The sequence below is a fragment of the Opisthocomus hoazin genome, chromosome 12 (genome assembly GCF_030867145.1).
Source record: "Opisthocomus hoazin isolate bOpiHoa1 chromosome 12, bOpiHoa1.hap1, whole genome shotgun sequence".
Taxonomy (NCBI): Eukaryota; Metazoa; Chordata; class Aves; order Opisthocomiformes; family Opisthocomidae; genus Opisthocomus; species Opisthocomus hoazin.
Window position 1 is genome coordinate 9,655,683 of NC_134425.1, and position 21,151 is coordinate 9,676,833.

General features: G+C 39.3%; 1 protein-coding gene across 3 annotated transcripts in view; it reads left to right on the plus strand.

Moving 5' to 3' along the window:
- The window catches only part of ADAMTS18 (ADAM metallopeptidase with thrombospondin type 1 motif 18), a 198,226-nt gene that overhangs the window by 68,938 nt on the left and 108,137 nt on the right, over positions 1-21,151 (plus strand). For all 3 annotated transcript variants that reach the window (XM_075433705.1, XM_075433706.1, XM_075433709.1), the window contains exon 2: positions 13,146-13,269. In XM_075433705.1, coding sequence (XP_075289820.1) covers positions 13,207-13,269 — 63 coding nt within the window. In that variant the 5' untranslated portion in view covers positions 13,146-13,206. The remainder of the gene's footprint in view (positions 1-13,145; positions 13,270-21,151) is intronic.

Genomic DNA, 21,151 nt, shown 5'->3' on the forward strand with positions numbered 1-21,151 from the left:
TGCTGTTCATTAGTCAACTGCAGGGGGTCACAAACTAGTCCAGAGGATCTCACTGCCCCTGTGCTCCTGCAAGTGCATTTGTAGTCATGATTACAAAGAGTAATGTCTAAAGATCAAAGTAAAAGGGTAATTTTCAACCTTGTAGTGCCCTATAGTGGAGTCAATTACATGAATAATTCAATATGTCACAGGCATGCATTGTAAAACCCAGGCAGAGGAAGTACCTTTGTGATAACAGCCCTGCGTCAACGTGTCTCTTTGCCCAAAGTGCACTGGGACTGAGAGCTTTTGCTTTGTTATTTTCAATCAGTCTTCTTTTTGAAGTTTTCAAACAGTTTTATCCTACAGCTTACAGGAACAATGGTACCTGTGTTGTACTATATTAGAGCAGCACTTTGAAGGGGTGAGCAAACAGCTGAGGAGTTATGTTCTCAGAAGCCATCAGAAGCAGACTGAATTTGGCAGTCAATGGCCACCCCATCTTCTCCAAGGTTTCCATGTCCTCCTTTGCCTTGCCAATAACTTCTAATCACATTCCTGGAGATCCTTTCAGATTCACAAGTAACCTAGAAAAAGTGAGAGGGAATCTCTGCTAACCCCGTAATCATGAAAACAGAGAAGAACCTTTATCTTAAAAGACCTATCCTACCTGCGTAAGAGAGAGAGATAAAAAGATCATATTAAATTTACTTCAACTCCTCCGCTACGCTCCTCTATCTTCACTTTAGTCCTCATTGCTGATGTTTATATTAGGAGTGTTGCACCAAAGCAATCTAGTGCTATGGCACAAGAAAAAAACCTGCAAATTCATGAAGTTATTCCTTTCTCTGCCTTATCCTGACTTTTGAGATCTTGGCTTGCTGTTGACAGACAGCAAGAATATGTAGTCAGAAGTACCTTCTCTCCAAGAGCAGGTGAATAAGCATGCCCTTCAGTTAAAGAAAAGGCTGACCCAGGAAATTCCTTAATAATAATAAAAAACTCTCACAAGCAAGGAAACAATTTTTTTCTCCATAAGGATAAATTAATTTAAAACATGTTGTAGGGTGTGTCTCACATGCTCTAATGGGTATGTCAGACACATGACATTATTTACTATTATACAGCACAAGGCATCATCTTTGCATCAAAGTGTTGGATGGCCCGTATTTTTGCTTGACAAGTAGCAGATGCCATTTGCTTACAGAAATCTTCAGATGAGATTGTTAAACTACAAGAATAGGTGCAGTACTGAACACAGAATATTAGAGTGTGCTTTGCAGGAAAAGCTGTTCATTACCAGGAGAAAAAGAGCTTGAACTGTATCAATTCTAATGCCAGTTGTAGGCAACTCCATCAAGCAGTGCTCTCAAACTGTCATCCTTCTCTTTAAAGGAAGCTGCGGCAGGTGATGATGTTTTCTTGAAGTGCTGGTTTATCTCCCTGGTCAAACTAAAGGAGCAGAAGTAAAGGCTTTTCCTTTCATCCTCCCTACCAGCTGGATCTTCATAAAGCTAGCCACAGTCTTTGAACATAATCTTCTGCCTTGTACTCTTGGCATGTGCAAGAAAACTCCAGTTGCTCATAATCGGGAGCCAAATCTTCCAGTTTAAGTACAGGAACAATATGCAGGATAAACCTTTCAAACTGGAACTATGTGCGCATGGAAGGAGCAGAGCATTAACAGCATACAGCATGCTAGAGCTCATGCTGCAGTGGACTGAAGGGAAAATTAAAGCTCTGGGCAGTAGCTGTCCCTAAGGAAGCCAAGGAGATCGCAGTATTTTAGCAGAGGAATTAAATGTTGCTCTTTAAAATCAGAAAGTGACTGGTTTGCGCTTCTAACAGCATGAAGACAATACTAGATCCATGAAGAAGAGAAGCATAGCTGTGGCCAAAGGAGATGACTACTAGTGTTCACAGTGCCAAAGAGGTTGGTCAAAAGTCTTTTAAGCTTCGCTTTTGTGAGGCCACCCCTCAGCTGGGTAGTAGGAGTGATACTGAAACAAAAACTCATTGCTGCTTCTTTTGAAACTATTTCTGCTAGAGTGATCCCCAAAACAATAAAGGTTTGTTCTTTAATCAACTTTCATTAATGACTGATTTCCTCTTTTTTGTCTCTTTTGTCCCTTTCTTTTTCTACCTCTTTTCATCTTTACACACATTGCCTCAGGCATTTGGATGTTCAATATTCAATATTCATAAAGCAAAAGTTATACATAGCCTATGAGGAAGTACATGCCCATTCATATATTTTTTCAAGGTGAAGTACAGACCTTTTCTGAAATAGTGAGGAATCTTTATCCTGTACTAATAACTATCACACATGGCACAGGCACTCAATTGTACTCACAGTTAGTGTGCTCCCTGTCACTTTGCCAGGCACACATTCAGTGTTGACGCTAAAGAAGGGAAAGCATGAGCATGAAGAGTCTCTAGGATGTTGTTTAAGGTGGAAAAGAGAGGAAAAGCAAATATAATGAAGGAAAAAATTAAGAAATAAAAGAGAGGAAAATGTTAATAGAAAAAGCAAAAAGAAAGCAAGCTGTAGTGTAGAATTTGTACGCATTATCCTTTTAAAAGAAACTGCTAAATATTCTTCACAAAGAGTATGAACACAGCACTATATACTGTACACGTCATACAATAAACTTTTAAAAGTCCATTTCAAGTCCTTGCTAAAACAAGTTTAGCAGTGTACAAACAAGAATGCTTTTAACATTGCAACACCCACATCCATTTTATAGGTCTTGTGGCTTGGATCTCATTCTTGGTGGGGGTTACTCTTTATTTCTTACCCAGAGTGTTTACATCTTTGTAGTGTCGGCAATACAGACCCATCTTTATAAGAGCATCAAGAAAAAAGCAGCAATAAATCTCTGCAATGTGTTTTCAGTATGTCTATAAATCCAAAATATTTAAATGTAAAACAGTCCTTTACTTTGAAAACTGTGGATTGAAACTCACAAAAGGATTGATTACAATATTTTTACTCAAGATGATCTGAACAAAGATGGGCCTAATATGTTTTCCTTCAATATAACCTTGAAATTAAGGGGCACTGTGAGAGAAAAAACCCGCAGTATTTTGTTAAAGGAATTGTTGGTGGTTTGTCACTATGGGACTCAACCCAAAACTGTTCTTACAGAAAGAAGTAAAGTTCACTGATAAAATTATATAACCTGTGTGTTACATACAGTAAAAAGTTCAGCTGTTTAGATAAAAAAACTAAATAGGCAGAGATGTATCTCTCTCCTATTCATATTCATCATCTTCAATGTAATGTTATTCGGACAGGCAAACACAGATTCCTGTAGGTAATCTGTAAGTAGTTTGAGAGATATCATACAACTGGGCATCTGTGCTCTAGTTTTTTGATGAACTGAGATTTTTATCTCCTATTTTGATAAATCAGAATATTTTCATAACAATGTGATCCCCAAAGTATCAAAGATTCATTGTGTTAAGCACCTTTAGAGCATTCAGCACTTTCTAGAGTCAAAAATAGTTTCTGCCCAACAGAGATCTTACTGAAAGGATGAGACCTGAGACAGAGTGGTAAATAGATAACTGAGGTTTGAAAGGCAGGAGAAAGACAGCCCCATACAAAGAAAACTACAAAGCCAGGTGGATTTGAATAGGTCAACAGCTTCAGACTGCAGTAATCTAGAGTGACCAGGGAAGAGGTAAAATTATCTGGGTTGTCATTCTCTTCTTGTCAACAAAGTGCTGAACCTAACAAAGGTGGAAGTGGATTAATATGGAGATTGAAGGAAACAGAAGAGATTTTGATAAGAAAAAGAATCTTTTGAAAGATTCAAGGTCAAAATATGTGTTTTAATTCAAGAGTGGTAGCAGCCCCTTGTGTACACTTGCCCTCTCTCGTCTCTGTGTCAGTACCTGAGTGCCATGAATTCGCTTCTGATGGGTGTACGTTTTGGGAAACTCACCACACAGTAAAGCCATTCTTTCTAATACAACACTACTTCATATAATCCTTTCATAAATGAGAAATACATTACATCATCTCTTCTCTGAGGCATATACCACAGAGCATGTGTGTACCTGCCTTCCAAGAGATGCTGTTATTCCCAGTGTAAGATTCTAGTAAAAAAAGTCTATATTCAGCTATCTCCTCTGAACACCAGCATTTTTTACCTCATTTCCTTAACACACTAATTGTTCACTCAAAATACAGGTTAGTCACTTGTCCTTGGCCCTGGTCTTGAGAACATCCGGTAGAGGTTTTGGCAACAGAAGAGGATACACAGGTCCACATTTTTCACACTTAACCTGAGGCAACCATGTCATATGTATGAGTTAGGTCTGTAGCATGTACATAGGCTGCCTATGTGGATAATGCATAGACGTTTTCAGAGGTCGAGTCAGCCCACTGAAGATCTGGATGCAGGCCACCATGGCGTTCCAGTTTTCAAGAATTTTTACAACAGCTTCAAAATATCAATGCAAAATTCATAAGCTGCACATAGACAGATTCCACAAATAGTCACATGAGGCAAACCCACACACCCAAACGGATATTTCCCAGCTGCTGGAGCGAGTGGGGTCCCCTGCTGCTATCTCTGTCTGTCTTAGCAGCTGGGAAGGAGTTTCCTGCTGCTTCAAGGGCAATTGGTCCTGTTTTCCACTTTTAGGATGGAAAGAGTGAAAGGTTCCTAGAACATTCTCACTATGTGCGAAGGGTCCCTAGCCACCAGTACTGCAAGAAGAGAGTAGGTCTTACTGTTTGGGTGAAGAACCATCAATGACCTTGTGCTGCTTTAATTTGATGTAATGGAGACAAGAAAAGAAAAATTGAAGGGAAAAAGAGAGTTAATATTGAACATGAGTACTGATGGTACTGTAGAGGAGCTAGCACCTAAATTCAAGCATCCTAATAAATGTAGTGAATTGAATAAACAATTTTTGTGACTAGCGTGGGTCAAATCCTGGAAAAACACATTAGCAGATATGTTTATGCCAGCATAAACATGTAAGTAAATCACTGTGTATTAGTGTAGTAGCATTGTATTTGAACTGAAGTTGTTAGAAATCCCCTTCAGAAATCAACCCAATTATTTTTCATAGCAATTATGGCTTTTTGCAACCAGACTCACATTAGTCATCTTAGAAATACAAACATTTCTAATTAGCAAAATGGCAATAAAAGTGAAATAATTCATGTGTTAGGTTAGTGGCTGTAAATGTGTTCTTTTCTCAACTATGAGCTGTGTTGCTACATTAGCTTTCAGAAAGACTGCATATAGTAGTTTGCCAGGAGATTTGCTCAAAGTACAGTTGTACAAGTGCTTCTGTACTCTAGAAAACAAGAAATGACAGGAATATGTTGTAAAAATGTATCCTCTCAGTTGGGAGGTTTTTTATTACACATACATTTAGTCCAAATAATTTTAAACTTACATTTCCACCAAGGTTCATCTTTGCTTTAACAAGTGTTTTTTATTAACTGGAATGATGGGTTTTTCATTTTGAACTGAAATCTCCTTTTTGTGTTTTCAAAGGGCATATATCTGAAGGCTTATTTTTAAAGCTGAAATGCAATATGTTGAAAAAGCAGTTGTGAACTCTTTTTCTGTAATTGAAAAAATACATGAGTTGGGCTTTAAAGTGTGAAGAATGATACAGCTACTATCTGTGCTGACTCAGGCCAACTTGCTTCCATGCTGATATGACCTTCAATAGGAGTTAGAAAAATCACTTGTGGAGAAGAGAATTTCTGTCTAAAAATGGGAATCAAAACTTTTCATCACTGCATGCGAAATATCAAGTGTAATACATGTTATCAATTCGATCTTAATGTAGCTTTTTTCTAATATTGGCAATATAGTCTGACTACATCAGGATCCTAGAAGAATTCTTTTGTTTTATACTTGGAAATCATGCAGTAATAAATTCTTCTTTCTTAAAAATGTAATGAGAAGCAAGTGTCATTGCAGCTATGTTACTATAACACAGTGCATTTTTTTATTGTATCTGGCTCTATGTTAGTACTACCCAGATCCAAACGTCTTTTTTTTCTCTATGTCTAAGTAGTAGTTAGGGATTAGAATGGCCATAATGATCTGAATGGTCATAAGTAGAACATTTGTATCAGTCAGACAAGAACTTTGATCAGTTTTTAAAGACACATAATCCGCACTGATTATGTGCAAAGGTTTAATATGGTTTTATGTTCCAGAATTGTCCCTGCAGGTCCCCCGGTCAGCAAAGAATAATATCTAGACAGATTTGCCAGTCCGAAATGGTTTTAAGTGAACTTCCTGCCCATGGTCAACTTAGCTTGATGAAACTTGGTCAAAGTCAACCGTTTCACTAATGTTAAGGAAGAAATATGTGAAAACTACACAAATGTATAGTTTTCAGTAGCATATTCATGAAGTGGTTATGTATTTTGACAAGTTACGTAGGTTGCCAGCAGAATTTTTACTGAGAGGCTAAATGGTTTAATCTCAATAAATGAGAAGGGTAATGTGTCAGTGAGCATCGATGGCAAATATGCCTAAAAATAGACATCTGATTGATAATTGCCAGTATCTTATTCCAGACAGACTGGAGAGAAGAGATAGGGTGGCTGCATTAGATATTTTGGCAATTCCCCAAAATTCTTCTCATGTATGGCAGCGTGTGGCCTGTGTCACGAGGTGTCGCAGTCCGTAGGGTATGTCATATGGTCAGTTACTTGTCTACAAGTCCACATATACTGTGATACTACGCCGTGCATGAAGGGCTCTGTGTGTGGAAGGCAGGTGATCTGCTGGTCAGCTGCAGGCCATTTATAATTATTTTCAGGAATAACAGTGGTCATAGTTTGGGATTGCTTCTTTGTGTTAGACATTGCTTGGTATTTTACCTAAGCTTTAAAGTGAGTATTCCTTTCCACTGAGCACTCTTTATGTAGTTGCTTGCACCATTTACCTAACGTGCTGCCTCCTGATTAACAGAATTCCCATCTGACGTGCTTGTATCAGTTTCTTCAGGGAATCAAGGAAGCCACTGAAACCTAGAACAAGCACTGTAATTGTCCCACTTGCCTTTCACATTCTCCTAGTTTTCATGGCTCATTTCACAGATATTTTTGTACATCTCTTATCTTTCTATGCTGTAAAAATGGGGTATTGAAATTCCTTTCCAGACATTTCTCTACTAGTGTCTATTGTTGTTGGACTTTACTGGTTCCAAAGAAGGAAAATTAAAGAAAGATGACATTATGTGCGTAGTCCAGAAACAACACAAACTTAGACAGTTCTGTGGCCAGGACCCCAACTGATTCCTCCAAGTTAGCCATAAGGAAGGATATCATCATCGTCATCATGCTGTACGCAAGACCATACCATCTGTTTCCTTAGATTCATACTTCATAATCTAATGATCAAGATCAATGTACATCATCATTTTGCTATAGCATCTGAACAGCTGAGTGAGTGACATAACGCATCCCTGCCAAACCCCTTTCCTGATGTTGGACCATTGTGTTTTGCAGTGCCTTTTGTTAGTTGACTGCTGTTTTCTGCTTAAAACGGTGAATTGACGAAGTCTGTTGGGACCGGACATTCTGGACTTCGTCAATTCACTAAAGGAATATTAGGAATGTCCGGTTCCAACAGACTGGCAAGCTACATTAAAGTTGTATAAAGCAGTTTTTTACTCAGTAGCTAAAGAGCAGCATCACATACTGGGTAAAGTTTGTATGTTTTCATTGATTGCTCTGCAAGAGGATGGTGCTGTTGAGTTTCATAACTGGAGTTCTGCAGATAGTATAAACTTAATTTTGTGAAAGTGTACACAAATAATATAGTCTATCCATCTCAAAATGTTCCTGCAATCATCTTTCATCTACCCACTAGTTTCAACCCAGTGTCCCTCTCAGCTATCACACTCAGCATATTATGTGTCCTGATGGCTGTTGCCTCTCTATTTCTGAAGGATCACCAGTGATGTGACAGCAGTGCCCATCCTATGTACACCTTCACACACTCCTTTTTTAGGTGTTTGTTAAACTTTAAACACTGTTGTGCTGTCTCTTGGGCTTCTTGTTCCCCGTGGGAGGAAAACTTCCAGTGGCAGTTGGAAGCAGAGAACTTCATAGTCTCCTCATAATATGGAATCTACCATATTACCTGATACTGCTGTACAGTGACCAGCGCAGACAGCATCTTCAGGAGTAGGTGGTTCTGTACCTCCCATGCTAAACTACTGTCTTGTTCATATTTTGTCTCTGCATGGGGCTCAGAGGCTAGAAGGATGCTAAGGCCTGCAGTGGTTATGCCTTGCAACTCCCAGTAAACCCAGTGATTTAAGCCGGCATGTATTTCAGTACACTTGCTCAAAAAGAAATGCAATTCTTGAACTTTCTCGCTTCTACCTGATCATCCTTGTTCGTAATTCAGTCTAGAAGCACTGGTTGGCAGCAAAGTGTTCAGACCATACAAGCGTATTTTCGTTCCTCAGCTCAGGTGAAACAGTTGCAAACCACCTGAAGTTGATAGCACAGAAGCCATGGTGCAAACTTCTGGGGCACACGAGAGTCTAATGCCTGCTTGCAAAAACAGAATGTCTCCAAGATCTGTACAATTTCAGACCAGAACTGCTTTTAGTAAGCAAGTGCTCAGTTGCCAGACAAAAAAAGGTGATTCACTTGGATGGTGGGGAGTACTACAGCTCTTCTGTAATGAATTCATTATTAACACAGTGAGAGACAGAACCAGGCAGTTTCAAATTCACAAATCATCTGTCTTTTTGCTAATATCTGTGGTTTTTGGCACCCCAAGAGCAGGCCCCATTCCCCTGGAGAAACTGTTTTATAATGCTCAATAATGCATCTGTTATTATGAGAAGGATGTTGAGAGTTTTGAACACAGCAGCTCAGCTGAAGCAGCTGTTGCTTCAGAAATGGCAAAAGCAGAAAAAAGGACATTTAAAATTTTAAAATATATGCTCCCATGTGGTCTGTTTCTCAGCCCAAAAAGGGGCCTTTGCATCACAGCTGCCACCTGTCTGCAATGGGGGAAGCTTTATAAAGGATTTTCCTGGAGCTGCACTTGGCGGCCCGTTTCAGGCCACAGCCAAAGCCAACTGTTAAAAACCATTGTGAAGAGTGAATTCAGCTATTCCTCCATGCTTAGATTTCTCTTGACCCTGGTCTTCCACAGGGGCTGGCAGTTAGAGTGAGTGACATGGTAAGTCTTGGCCAGTGAAAAGCCTAGCAAACTTCAGAAACAAATATAGTTACCTGGCTGATGGTAGGTATACGATTCAAAGTGCCACAGGAAACAGCAATTACAATTTCACAGAAAAATGAAGTGTTAGTAACCACAGCAGAGGTCTGTATATCAGCCAAGGAATGATCCTCAGCCTGAGAAGGGAACTGTTGTAGGCACCCATCAGGTTTCTTCCAGGGTGAGAGGGTCTGCCTGATTGAATGTGACAGCAACACGGAGGCTGGTTAACAACTTTCTTGAAAGGATGCCAGCAGAGAATCCTATGGATAAGCTGTGTATATCTTTCAAAGACTGTACTTTATTGTATACAAGCTAGTTGCCATATTATATGCCTACCACTGCTTTTTCTGAACAGCAAATATTTACCGTTTAGATTCTGCCTCCTCCTTCAACCCACTTTCTCATACTAAGTAACACCACGCTCCTTAACTCAACTGTGACTTTTAAGGGGCGGTGAAAATCAGTTCTGTAGGAAGTTTTGTTTTTAAAGCTGTTTCATATAAGATTTTATATCTAGCTTCTTTAAGTACAGAGTGGAAAAACTGAACCATAATTTATGCAGTAGTTCCCTTTTCTGTGTTTTGAGAGTGTAAATCAAAGGTAAGATTTATACAAATATAAAACAGCAAGTGCCCGTTAACACAGAGGGTGTTGGAATTCTGGATTTGCCACACTGATATGCAGAGGCCAGTGGGAGTCATCTATATTTTAATGCATTTCTAGTAATTTCTACAATTCAAGAGCAAGTGTCCTGTCCCTGTTGCACATTATTTTGTTTACCTTCCTTGACTTCTCCAATTAACAAACACGGCCATGCTTGAAGTTATGGCTTTTACAGACCCATGTGGCTTTATGCTGACACAAATTGCAGCTCAACAGACAAGTAAGGGAAAGGAAAATTTATAGTTCAGCCCAATACTATATGCCAAAATCTAAAAATGGTTTAAGACAGCTTCTTAAATAATCATACTTCAAACAGCACGCTCAAGTTCTTGGGCCAGAAATATTAGGCATTTTTTACTTCCCCATACTCTGTGGAAATAAATTAGTTTAAAAAAAAAATCAGACAATTATTGGAGGAGATGCTGGACAATTTTCATCCAGTCTCAGAGCTGCCAGTTCTCATGATATTGGGATTTTTAAAAATAATTCCAGCTCCTAGAGCATGAATTACAACAGATTCCTAGTTCCTATTTTGTTTTTCAAAGGCAACTTCCTTGTCCTTTGAACTGTGGAAAGAAAACGGTAAATGTGAACCCTTAAGGCTAAAAAAGTTGAAAGCATATTTCATAGTACTATTCTAAGTAGTAGTATTACTATTCTTCTGCTTAAAGTTAACTCCTTCGTTTTGGGAACCTAACTCACAATGCTACACCTGTGCCAACCTGCTGTCTAGTTTAAGATAATAGGTACTCTTCTGGAATCAACTCTGCTAAACAGAATATGGTAATATCGTAATACTCTTGTTGTGTACAGAGGTAATGCCCAAACTTAAGTATTTTTACTGCAGATTCCAATGGCATATATGAGAAGAAAATAGAACCTATGTAATTCTTTATGAACTACATAAATTTTTTTTGCGATTGCCCTCAAAATAAATTTTTTAAAAATCCTCTAAACAGGTCAGATAATTACTGTTCCAGAAGAAATTACAAGGAGAAAAATCTATGATGGCTTAAGACCTAGTGTCCATTGAAAGGGTTTGAGTTAGATTTCTGGTGAAACATCCTGTGTCAGTACAGACAAATTGTATAGTGTTAAAGTACATGGCATTTTTGTATCTCAAATGAGATACAGGAGTGTAATTATATTAGCAGTAGGAATCATACAGAGACCTAGTGTAGATATTTCACTACTGTTACTAGCTTAGATTAAGTAAACAAATTTTGGGCATTATTAACTTGGAAGAAATGTATTAGCTGTGAAAGAAATGTATATTTGGAATTATTCAGGAGTCAATGGAGTTGCATAGGCTGCACTCCAGGCAGTTTCCAGAACAAATTGATGTCTGCAAGATCATGCAGACAGCTGATACCAGGTGTGTCATTGGTTATATCCATGCTTAGCCACACTGACATTGCAGAAAAGTGTTGGCAAGAGTTTATTTTAATTCAGCAGAGAAAAGTAATCCAAGGTTTGGGGCCAGTTCTTGAGCACTGGTGGTGGGGTTGCTCTTTGTGTGTTCTGTCTCTGGCACAGAGCGAGGTGATGTGCTACTCTGCACAGCCCCTTGCTCCTGTTGCAGACTGATCGCCTGCGCCTCTGCGGACACAGGAGCGGCCAGCTGGCTGCTGGGGCGGTGCATGCTGTCCGAATTGCTAATCCCAGTCTTTTCTGAACAAAGTGTTATGGGCCAGGTGGAAGTGTACACTTGTCTATGACTGGCTTGTGAAACAGCTGGAGTTGCCACACTATTTTCTTTTTACTGACATACCGTACATTAACTATCACATTTTGTCAGGAAGCAGACTGTACTTGTGATACAACAAAGACATGAAGTAGTAAAGCATGAATTACAAATCTGTGCACAGGAGGATTAGATTATTCTGCAAAAATGAAATACTGACTGATGGCAATGTTCGTACATGAATTTCTGAACTTACACAGTCATTGACATGGAGAAGATACGGGGGATAAGTAAGATCCCATAATTGCTGGGGAAGTATTCCAATTTTCAGCTATTTATTCTTCCTTATTAGTCTCGACTCCTTCATGATAATCCACTGTTTCTTCTTCCTCCTAATCTCTTCTAATATTAATCTATGTTAATACCATGTATTTATGTATTTGAAACATGGATTCTAAGGTGTCTCCACTCACTCTGCTTCTTATTATATTTTACACATTTGTATGTATAAATATACATATAGACATACATATAAATATTTATGAATACAGAAGTATGTAATTCTTTTTGTATATATATGTATAAATATGTATGTATGTATGTATGCATTTAATTGCTGTCAAAAGTACCTGGATACATACCTGTATAGTTTTTTACTTTTGTGAACACATCTTTCCTTAAAAAGGGAATATATCAATACATATGTTTATGTATACACAAACACTAGGAGCTGTGCAAAAAGAAGGAGCATCATTTTAAAAATAACTGTAGAAAAGTCAAACTGCTCTCCTAAATATTTTTGTATAACATATACATATGTTTGTGCAAAAAATTAATTTTGCATTGTACAGATTTATGCATAGGCTTAAGTCAATAAACTGTGAATATTCTCATTATGATCAGTGGATTGCTATCAGGATTTAGTTAAATATGAACCTAAGTCTTTCTAGAATTAGGAATATATATTAATTAAATTATAAAGAACAGACATTTATTTGGATGGATGGGCATCATATTGAGAACATTTGATCACACTATAGCAAACTGATTCTTTTTGAATGCGGCATTTAAATCCACTGGGAAATGGTGTTATAGTCAAAATCCTGGCGTAACTCTAATGTATTGTATAATCATTCATTTTAGTTAAAACTGAGGGTTGGGAGGGTTGTTTTGTTTTGTTTTTTGCCCTAAGGATTGTCTAGGACTTAATCAGACTTACTGGCTTATTTCCATATCAAAGTTAAGTAGTAAATATTTTATTAACAGATGTCTGCATCAAAAACTTCCATTTGGATACCAGCCCTCAATACGAAGTCTTATTACAGAATAAGAACAGCTCCTGTACTGCGACATAATTTTCATTGTTCTCAGACAGGAACCCTCCAGTGCCCCACTTATGAATGTTCTTACATATTTCCTCCAAGGAATAATTGCAAAACAATCAGAGCACATCTAGATGGGGCTCAGAGTTGAAAACTTCTAAATCACTGTTGTCAACATTTTCCATCAGTGGTTGATTTATGATATGACCTAGTGCTATAATGACACGGGAATCCTAATTTGTAATTATCCACTTTCAGGTGACTTTATTAAATGTGCTGAAGGAGAATGGACCATAGACCATCCCTCAAATAGTGCAGAATGGTGTTTTACAAGCCAACCTGTGGAAGATCTGTTTATGTTCCTGTAAAAACTGAAGATGAGGTAAAAATTCCGTTACAAATTATTAATAGTTTTGGTTTTATAGTGGTCATTTTGATACGGAATACAGGATCTAGCAGAACTGTGACACTCTGGGAAAGTTTATTTTACTCATTTAACAGCCTTGCTGCACCCTGTACTATACTCTGGAGTCCAGCAGTGGTTTTGAGAGTCTATCTAAACTAGGCTTCCAGATTAATTCCTTTCTTTAGAAGTATTTTTCCTCTCTGAAAACACACATATAGAGTGAAGCAGCATCCCCTGAAGGAAGCAAAACCATGGAGTCACCTCAGTTAGAGACTACAATGGCCAGTTCAGCAATTTATTTCGTGCTCCTGAATAGAAGCTGAATTTTATTCTCTGTGAATGTTGATTGATTCAATATAATTATCCTCTCTAGAGCTTTAAACAAACCAGCTTTCACTATTTTAAGTGATGTGGGTTTAATCACTTCCTTTGGACAATATTTTCATTGTCTAATAGATCTCACTCTGAATTTTCTTCTGATATCCTTTCTAAATTACTTAACCACTTATCATTATCTCTTATTCTACTTAGTTAAAATTCCTTATAGCAAGCCCTGTCAATTACTGTTGCTGGGAGCTGCTGATTCAAATGTTTAGGCAGAGATCATATAGCTAAAATCTTTCATCAAAGAAGGCATTCTCATAGGTATTAAAGCATTTGGCATTAAAATATATATATATCTCTCACAGATTATTTAAGTTTCTAAGCGTGTAAAATAATCCTTAAATCAATTATAAGGACTGTATCATTTGTAATTACTGCAAAATTGAAGATCGATCTAATGATAAGCAGGATATGCTCCTCTGGTCACGCTGTGGATTGGGATGGCCAGTGGGAAAACCTCCCGCTGGGTATTGAAGCATTTGTCACCAAGCACTATGATCTTTCTACAAGCACTGTGCATCTCCTGCAGCTCTGGGCAGAAACAGGTCTCTTTCTGTTCTGGTAGTCATCAGGATTCATGATTGCTCTGCCAGATGGCCATGGATGTTAGAAAAGCAATCCCGCTTTCTTGATGAAAAGGGTAAGTGAGCCAGCAAGCCTGACTGATAGAGAAGGGAGGCAGCTTGGAAGCTGCAGGGTCAGATTCAGGCGCTTTCCAGGCAGAAGGCAGGTCGGTCTTGACTATTGGCCAGGTTAAGACTTGGGAAAATCAGATACGAGTGCAAAGAAGAAAATGCTGATGACAGCTTATTGAAAATTATTACACTAGCTTTTACACTGGAGTAATCATGTTCAGGTTTGCTGATTAACTTACGGCTGCTTGACCAAAAACCCCAATGTGCATATCCACCCTTACTACCTGCATGCCATTGACAGATCTCTTTTTACATGGGCTCTCATTAAGGAGACCACAGTCTGAATCCCTTGAACTTAAACAACCATGTAATTTGCATTTTTGTCAAGTCCAGTTTACAGTAAATTTTGGAATCTCCTCATTCTCTTGAATCTTTACCTAGTGCATCTTAGCATGCTACATAGGAGATGGCCTAATATTTTGCTTCTGTTCTCAGCAAGGAAGATATTATGTAGACCCAACCTGGGTGCCAGTCAGAATGTTGTGTAAGACAGAGTAAGCAGGTGTTTCTCCCTTGCATTAGATCTTCAAGTTTACTTCCCTGTAAATGACAGAGCACTGGAACAGGCTGCCCAGGGAGGTTGTGGAGTCTCCTTCTCTGGAGATATTCAAGACAAGGTCCTGTGCAGCCTGCTGTAGGTGACCTTGCTTCAGCAGGAGGGTTGGACTAGATGACCCACAGAGGTCCCTTCCAACCCCGAACATTCTGCGATTCTGTGATTCTGTGTTGCTTATAGCATTATTGCTATGTAAGGGTTTGTTTTGCTGAAATCCTGCAATGGAAAGCAATAGGATGTTGGCACGTACAGATGCAGTGAATGCAGTAAATGTTGGGCAATGTAGCAGGACTTTTTCAGTGCTATATGTTTGGCAGAACTAATGACTGCAGTATACAGGCAGTCCCTCAGGTTAGGTCTTCTTCCAGCTAAACTAATCATTCTTATCTTATGCTTCAGCAGTTGTGGGTTGACTGTGAGAGATGCATTTAGAAGCTTGTCACATAATCATATGGGATGGTAAAAGAATTTGTGACATACTTTCCTTCCCATGGGTTGGCAACATCTGTAGCAGTAGAAGATGTTTACAAGTGGGTTTCTGTCATGCTTTCGACAAACTCTTCTTTTCAGACTTCCTGCAAAGAAAACAAAAAAAAAACTGTCCAAAGGCAAGATTATTTTTATTTCTGTCCTCTCTCAAACCAGTAAGATATATGCAAATGAGAGATATAAATTACCTGAGATAAACACCAGTTTCAAGACAAAGTCCTGTCAGGTGCTGTCCTACCAAGTGCTGAAGTGATGAGAAGTGGACATAGCAGAACCATGGGTGTGGTCTGTGAAAATAATCTAATTTGGGGCATTCTCTATAGATACAGAGTATGCTGAACTAAATCGCTCAGCTACGTATTTATAAGCAGAATTGCGTTTATTCCTTTCTTTTATTCTGCTCTGACAACTCCTGTAATGCCTTACTATTGAATACTTCCTTATGGATACTTTCCTGTTAAACTAAATCGGTTGCATATCCTGTTCAAGAGATTGTCTTGAGGGCATGTGGCTAAAATGGTTAAATTACTCAGTATAAGAAGTGACTGATTTTCCAAGGACTGAACAGTTATGTGGTGTCATAAGACAGAGGACACATGGCTGATGAGATTACTTGAGGAAATACACTTCTAGTGCAATGTTTGAGGAGCCAAGATGGTGGAGCAGCCCATTTCTGAGCGGTTTCATCAATTCAGTCATCACTAAGAAAGAGTTCAGGTCTATCCTTTTTCAGTCCATGAAACATAATAGATATAAGAATGTAAATAGCCCCAAATAGCACAAAATAATAAAAATACTATTTTGAAGATTCTTGCTAGCTGCTGAGAAAATAAGAGGGCACACTAATAGAAGGAGTATTTTTTTCTGCTGCTACATACAGGACTTTTCACATACCAACCTTTCGTTCCATTGATAAAAAGGACTCCCTCTTTTCAGAATTACGTGCCACTGCTGGAGGTCATACAATTTCTGTGTCACGTGTCCCTTGAAACTAAGTTCCTTCAGTTTTAAAGCCTCGCTTCTGTTTCTGAGTCTTACAGTATTTGAACTAAACCACTGAATTAGTGTTTGCCTTGAAAAAAGCTTTTGTAATGGTGTGAATGAAGAGTCTTCAATCAGTGTTAAAAGAATAACAGAGAGTGTAGCAAATTGTGTTTCTACCTTCCATAGCAGGCAAAATTGTGAAGTTCAGGACTCAGAGGACAGAGAGAGCTCCATGTATTGTCTTTAAAAAAAAGAATCTGAATATCTTATGTTTGGCTTATGATGGCTTTAGCAGCTGGGGTTGGCAGAGGCATCAGCATGGGGACTGCATACCTTACAGTACCAGCACTTCGTTACATCTTTTCACTGGGGAGGTGCATTGTAACAGTGTTATTTTAACCACAGCAGCTAAACATGGAAGGTTGGCTAATGCCAGAATACTGTGAAGTGTAAAAACGGGTCAAAGTACTTCTCTTCCATTAAATATATTCCCAGGGTGGAGGTGAGGAGGAGAGCATAAACAAATGAACACTTGTGCTCAGCAATATAGGGTTAGCGTAGTCTCAGAGAAGACAATGAGAAGCAGAGAAGGAGTCTGACCATGCACTGTGCTGCTGTCCTAACCAACAGTCAAGTCAGCTGGGACAGGGAAGACACAAAGCCTCTCTGTTAAGTTGTCTGAGGTCTTTTTCGTTGTAGTACACCCCAATAAGCTGTCCTAGACCTTGTGCTACTGTCCAACAGAATAGACTAACTAACTCTGTATTAGCTGTTCAAACCAGATAGCCAAAGCAAGCAGTTTAGAATAGAAAAAAGTCTGCTAAAAGAAACATCAGAATGATACAGTCCTCATGCAAAATACACTGACTCTGTGGGACAAGTGTAAGATCCTGTAACAATAAATAGAACAAACAGAATTGTAAAGAACTGACTGAAAGGACAAAGCTGACTACAAATAAAATCATGGCAATAAAAGGGAGACTACTATAATTCTTCTTCCTGGCTTTTTTTCCACCTACTCTGCCACACGGAAGGAAAATTAATATATGCACACCCGCCACATTGTTTCAGCACTGCACTTCCATACACAAAGCAGCTGAAATGCAGATTGTATATATTTTGCTTCTGTTGGCAGCTCCTCACATCCCTTCAAAAGCTAATAAGGCATTTTGGATGCTTCACCTTCTTTGTTATCTTCCTGATGGCATTATCATTCCAGTCAGAAAGGCACTGAATTCAGCCACCTCTGAGATCACCCATCACTTACAGCCATGCTAGCAGGGAAAGCACATCCAGAATTATGGTCCCCCTGCAAGTTCTTCCTCCTGTTGCTGTCACCACAGATGTACACACCTTTAGAGACTCTATGAACCATATTTTTATTGGAAGAGTTAAATGAGAATTGACAGGGCAGCTCTTTTTCTTTCCCAGTCCTTGCTGTAAGGGTGGCCTTCGTACTCTGGGAAGGGAAGTGCTCACCCAGTTGTTTTACATGCTGCGCACACAGTCTGTATTAAGTAGGCTTCAGTTGACAGCATGAAAACACTTGGATTAACACATCACTAATGCTCCACTACAGTATATGGGCCTCTTGCTCTGATAGCTTCTGCAGAACAGAGCCCTGGAAGAGCACAATATGACCACTCACAGACTAAAGCTGCTCACTGGAGGTTTGCCATGCCAAACTTCAGGCTGTTCTTTTTCAGCGCTGGCATCCATCCTAACTGCATAGCAGGCTTTAAAATAGTGTGGAAATTGGTACCAGTCTTGCTAAGATGCCATACCCATGAGATTATATATTAAAAGATTTATATCTTGTTAATGATCTCAGAACCACCCACAGGTTGTTTTGCTTTAGCGTCAGTTCTTGTAAATTGATGATTAGGATGTAACACAAGGGATTTGTGTTACAAATCTGGAGCATCTCCACTACGAGGAGAGGTTGAGGGAACTGGGCTTGTTCAGCCTGAAGAAGAGAAGGCTGCGAGGGGACCTTATAAATGCCTACAAATATCTGAAGGGTGGGTGTCAGGAGGATGGGGCCAAGCTCTTTTCAGTGGTGCCCAGTGACAGGACAAGGGGTAATGGGCACAAACTGAGGCACAGGAAGTTCCGTCTGAACATGAGGAGGAACTTCTTCTCTCTGAGGGTGACGGAGCACTGGAACAGGCTGCCCAGGGAGGTTGTGGAGTCTCCTTCTCTGGAGATATTCAAGACCCGCCTGGACAAGATCCTGTGCAGCCTACTGTAGGTGACCCTGCTTCGGCGGGGGGGTTGGACTAGATGACCCACAGAGGTCCCTTCCAACCCCTACTATTCTGTGATTCTGTGATTCTGTGATTCTGATTTGTTCCAGTGAAGCACTATTTTCTCTTTAATTAATACATGAATTTCAGGGGAAGACACTCTTATCTCTGTCTCCTTAAGGGAAGAGTGAATCTTCATACCAATATCAGCAAACTTTAAAACATAAGCACTGTTTGGTCCATATGTATTATTTTTGCAAGCGTAGATAGTTCACGTAGTTTGTTACTGGGATTCTTTGCTCTTTCTCCCCAAAGGTGGCAGTGAGCTTCACAGCTTTGGATAAAATAGAGCTCAAGGGCAAAAAAAGTGTCTGAGCAAAGAAAAAGGTTTGTCAGACTCCATAGCAGCCCAGCTAGGTGTTGTGCTGCTATTACATGGTGCACTCGCTGTGGGGAAGGGAACTGTTAATTATGTCTCGAGGCTCATGAACAGGAGGAGATCACTGCTCTGTGGATCTTGCTGTAAGATAACAACATGGTTGTTACGCACCTTTCACAGCCTAAAACAGCAAGGACGGGTATGGCAAGTAGGCAACTTCAGGTCAAAGAATTCAACGACACAAGCAGTCTTAGATCAAGGGAGACATAAAAAAGATCATTCTCTGGTGAACTAAAGAGGAGTCCTGTGTGTTTTGTGCGGTAGACATTTATGAGAAATTAATCTCCTTGGGTGCTGCAGTGAATTTTGTTACTGAGGCTATAGCTGGACCCCACCACAGGTGTGTAACGTAGCATGCTCTAAGGCCATGTTTTTCCAAATTATTTGGATTAGAAACCTGGCAGGATCACACAGGGACTCTCTTTGAATACCCTGGCAAGGCAGGAAATAGGTGCCAAATTCTCCTCCCAGATAGAAGTCTAATGAGAACAGTTCCTATCTTCAGATGCTTAGTTTACACAGACTAAAATCAGCTTTTATCCCTGGGAAGAAGTTGCTAAATAACTGACAGCTCAAATAGATCTCTGAGGAGACATGTCATGGCTACAGTAAAAGGGGCAGAGCATTCAAGTATTAAGACAAATCAGTGCTTGTGTAGTGAAATACATGTCTGGTGAACTACATGTTTGGCGGACACATCTATGTAGTTAGTAAAAGTAAGTGATTTAAACCAAGGTTTTGAAGGTGGTAATGCTGCGTTCCTCATTTTCTGGGGATCCAACTTGAGACATCTAAGCTAATATTTCTGGTTTGCAGGTGTGGCAAGATCTCTATTGCATTGACAGATGTTGTGAATGGAAATGTGCTATGCATTGTAATTGCTTTAAAAAGTCAAGCCCTATGTTTCTTAAACCAGGCAACCAAAACAAGATAGCACATTTGGCAGTTACAGAAGGCTTATGAGTCTGATGAGGTGCAGCAGGGAATGCAGAACGTTATGCAGTGAAAGAGGGGAACAAAATAAAATACTCAATAGCAGTAGTGAGCATTGTGTATTCCTGTACAAGGCTTATGGCTGTATGAGAGTCTGTACCATAATACATGTACATATGCATGCCAAATTAAGACTGCATAAGCAATTGCAGAGGAAGCCTTAGTTCTGGTACTTCCTGGTTGTTGAATCCTTACTTCACAAACTTAGTGTCCTTTTGTATATAGGCTTTGGTAAACTTGACATCATTAATTTGCACCACAAATCTCCCCAGAGGTAGAAGCTTGTTACATTAGGCACTGTGCAGACCTAAAAAAAAGGGATGGTCCCAGACCAAAGAGTTGAAGATTTAAATATGACAAAGTACTTGATGGGGGAATATAAAAAGCATGTGAGAAATGCTGAAAGAAAAATCTGTCTCTGAGATGTATTATAGTGACGTCTCCTGTCCCATATCAAACCTAACATGCAGCAATTAATTAATAGTAATAGAAGATGTTCATACATTGTTCAGCCCTAGTTCTGACACTGAACAGATTAAAGATCCTTTAGTCATCACAAGACAGCATCCCTTTCTAAAGTCATACTTTCTTTAACAAAAGCTATTTGTATCATATTAAAAAAAAATTAATTACCTCCTACTAGTTCACTGGAAGCAGGAGTAATCTACCATAGGGTGCCTACTACAGGAGGACTCTGAGCCTGGAGCCACCCAAAAACTCAACAGAACTGCCCTACTAATAGCTTTGAAACCAAAGATTCTCAAGACCTTCTTAAGTTTCCCTATGAAATCCTGTCATGCTTTTCCTGACCAACCAAAACAATAAAGTACAAGTCCGTACAAGTCTAAGAGCTGCAGGAAAACCTGGTGCAAGTTGAAAAACAAAAATTCCAATGTTGGTGGGCTCCAGAGCTGGACTATTGTGAATTCTGTGAAAATCTAACAAAGCAACCCCCTAGCGTTCACATAGGCCATGTAAACAGAGAGCCACGTCTGCAGCAATTGGCCTGGGTTTCTTCTGTGGGGCTGTTATTGCTTTAGCCAGACCACATGCACGACAAAGTAAACATATC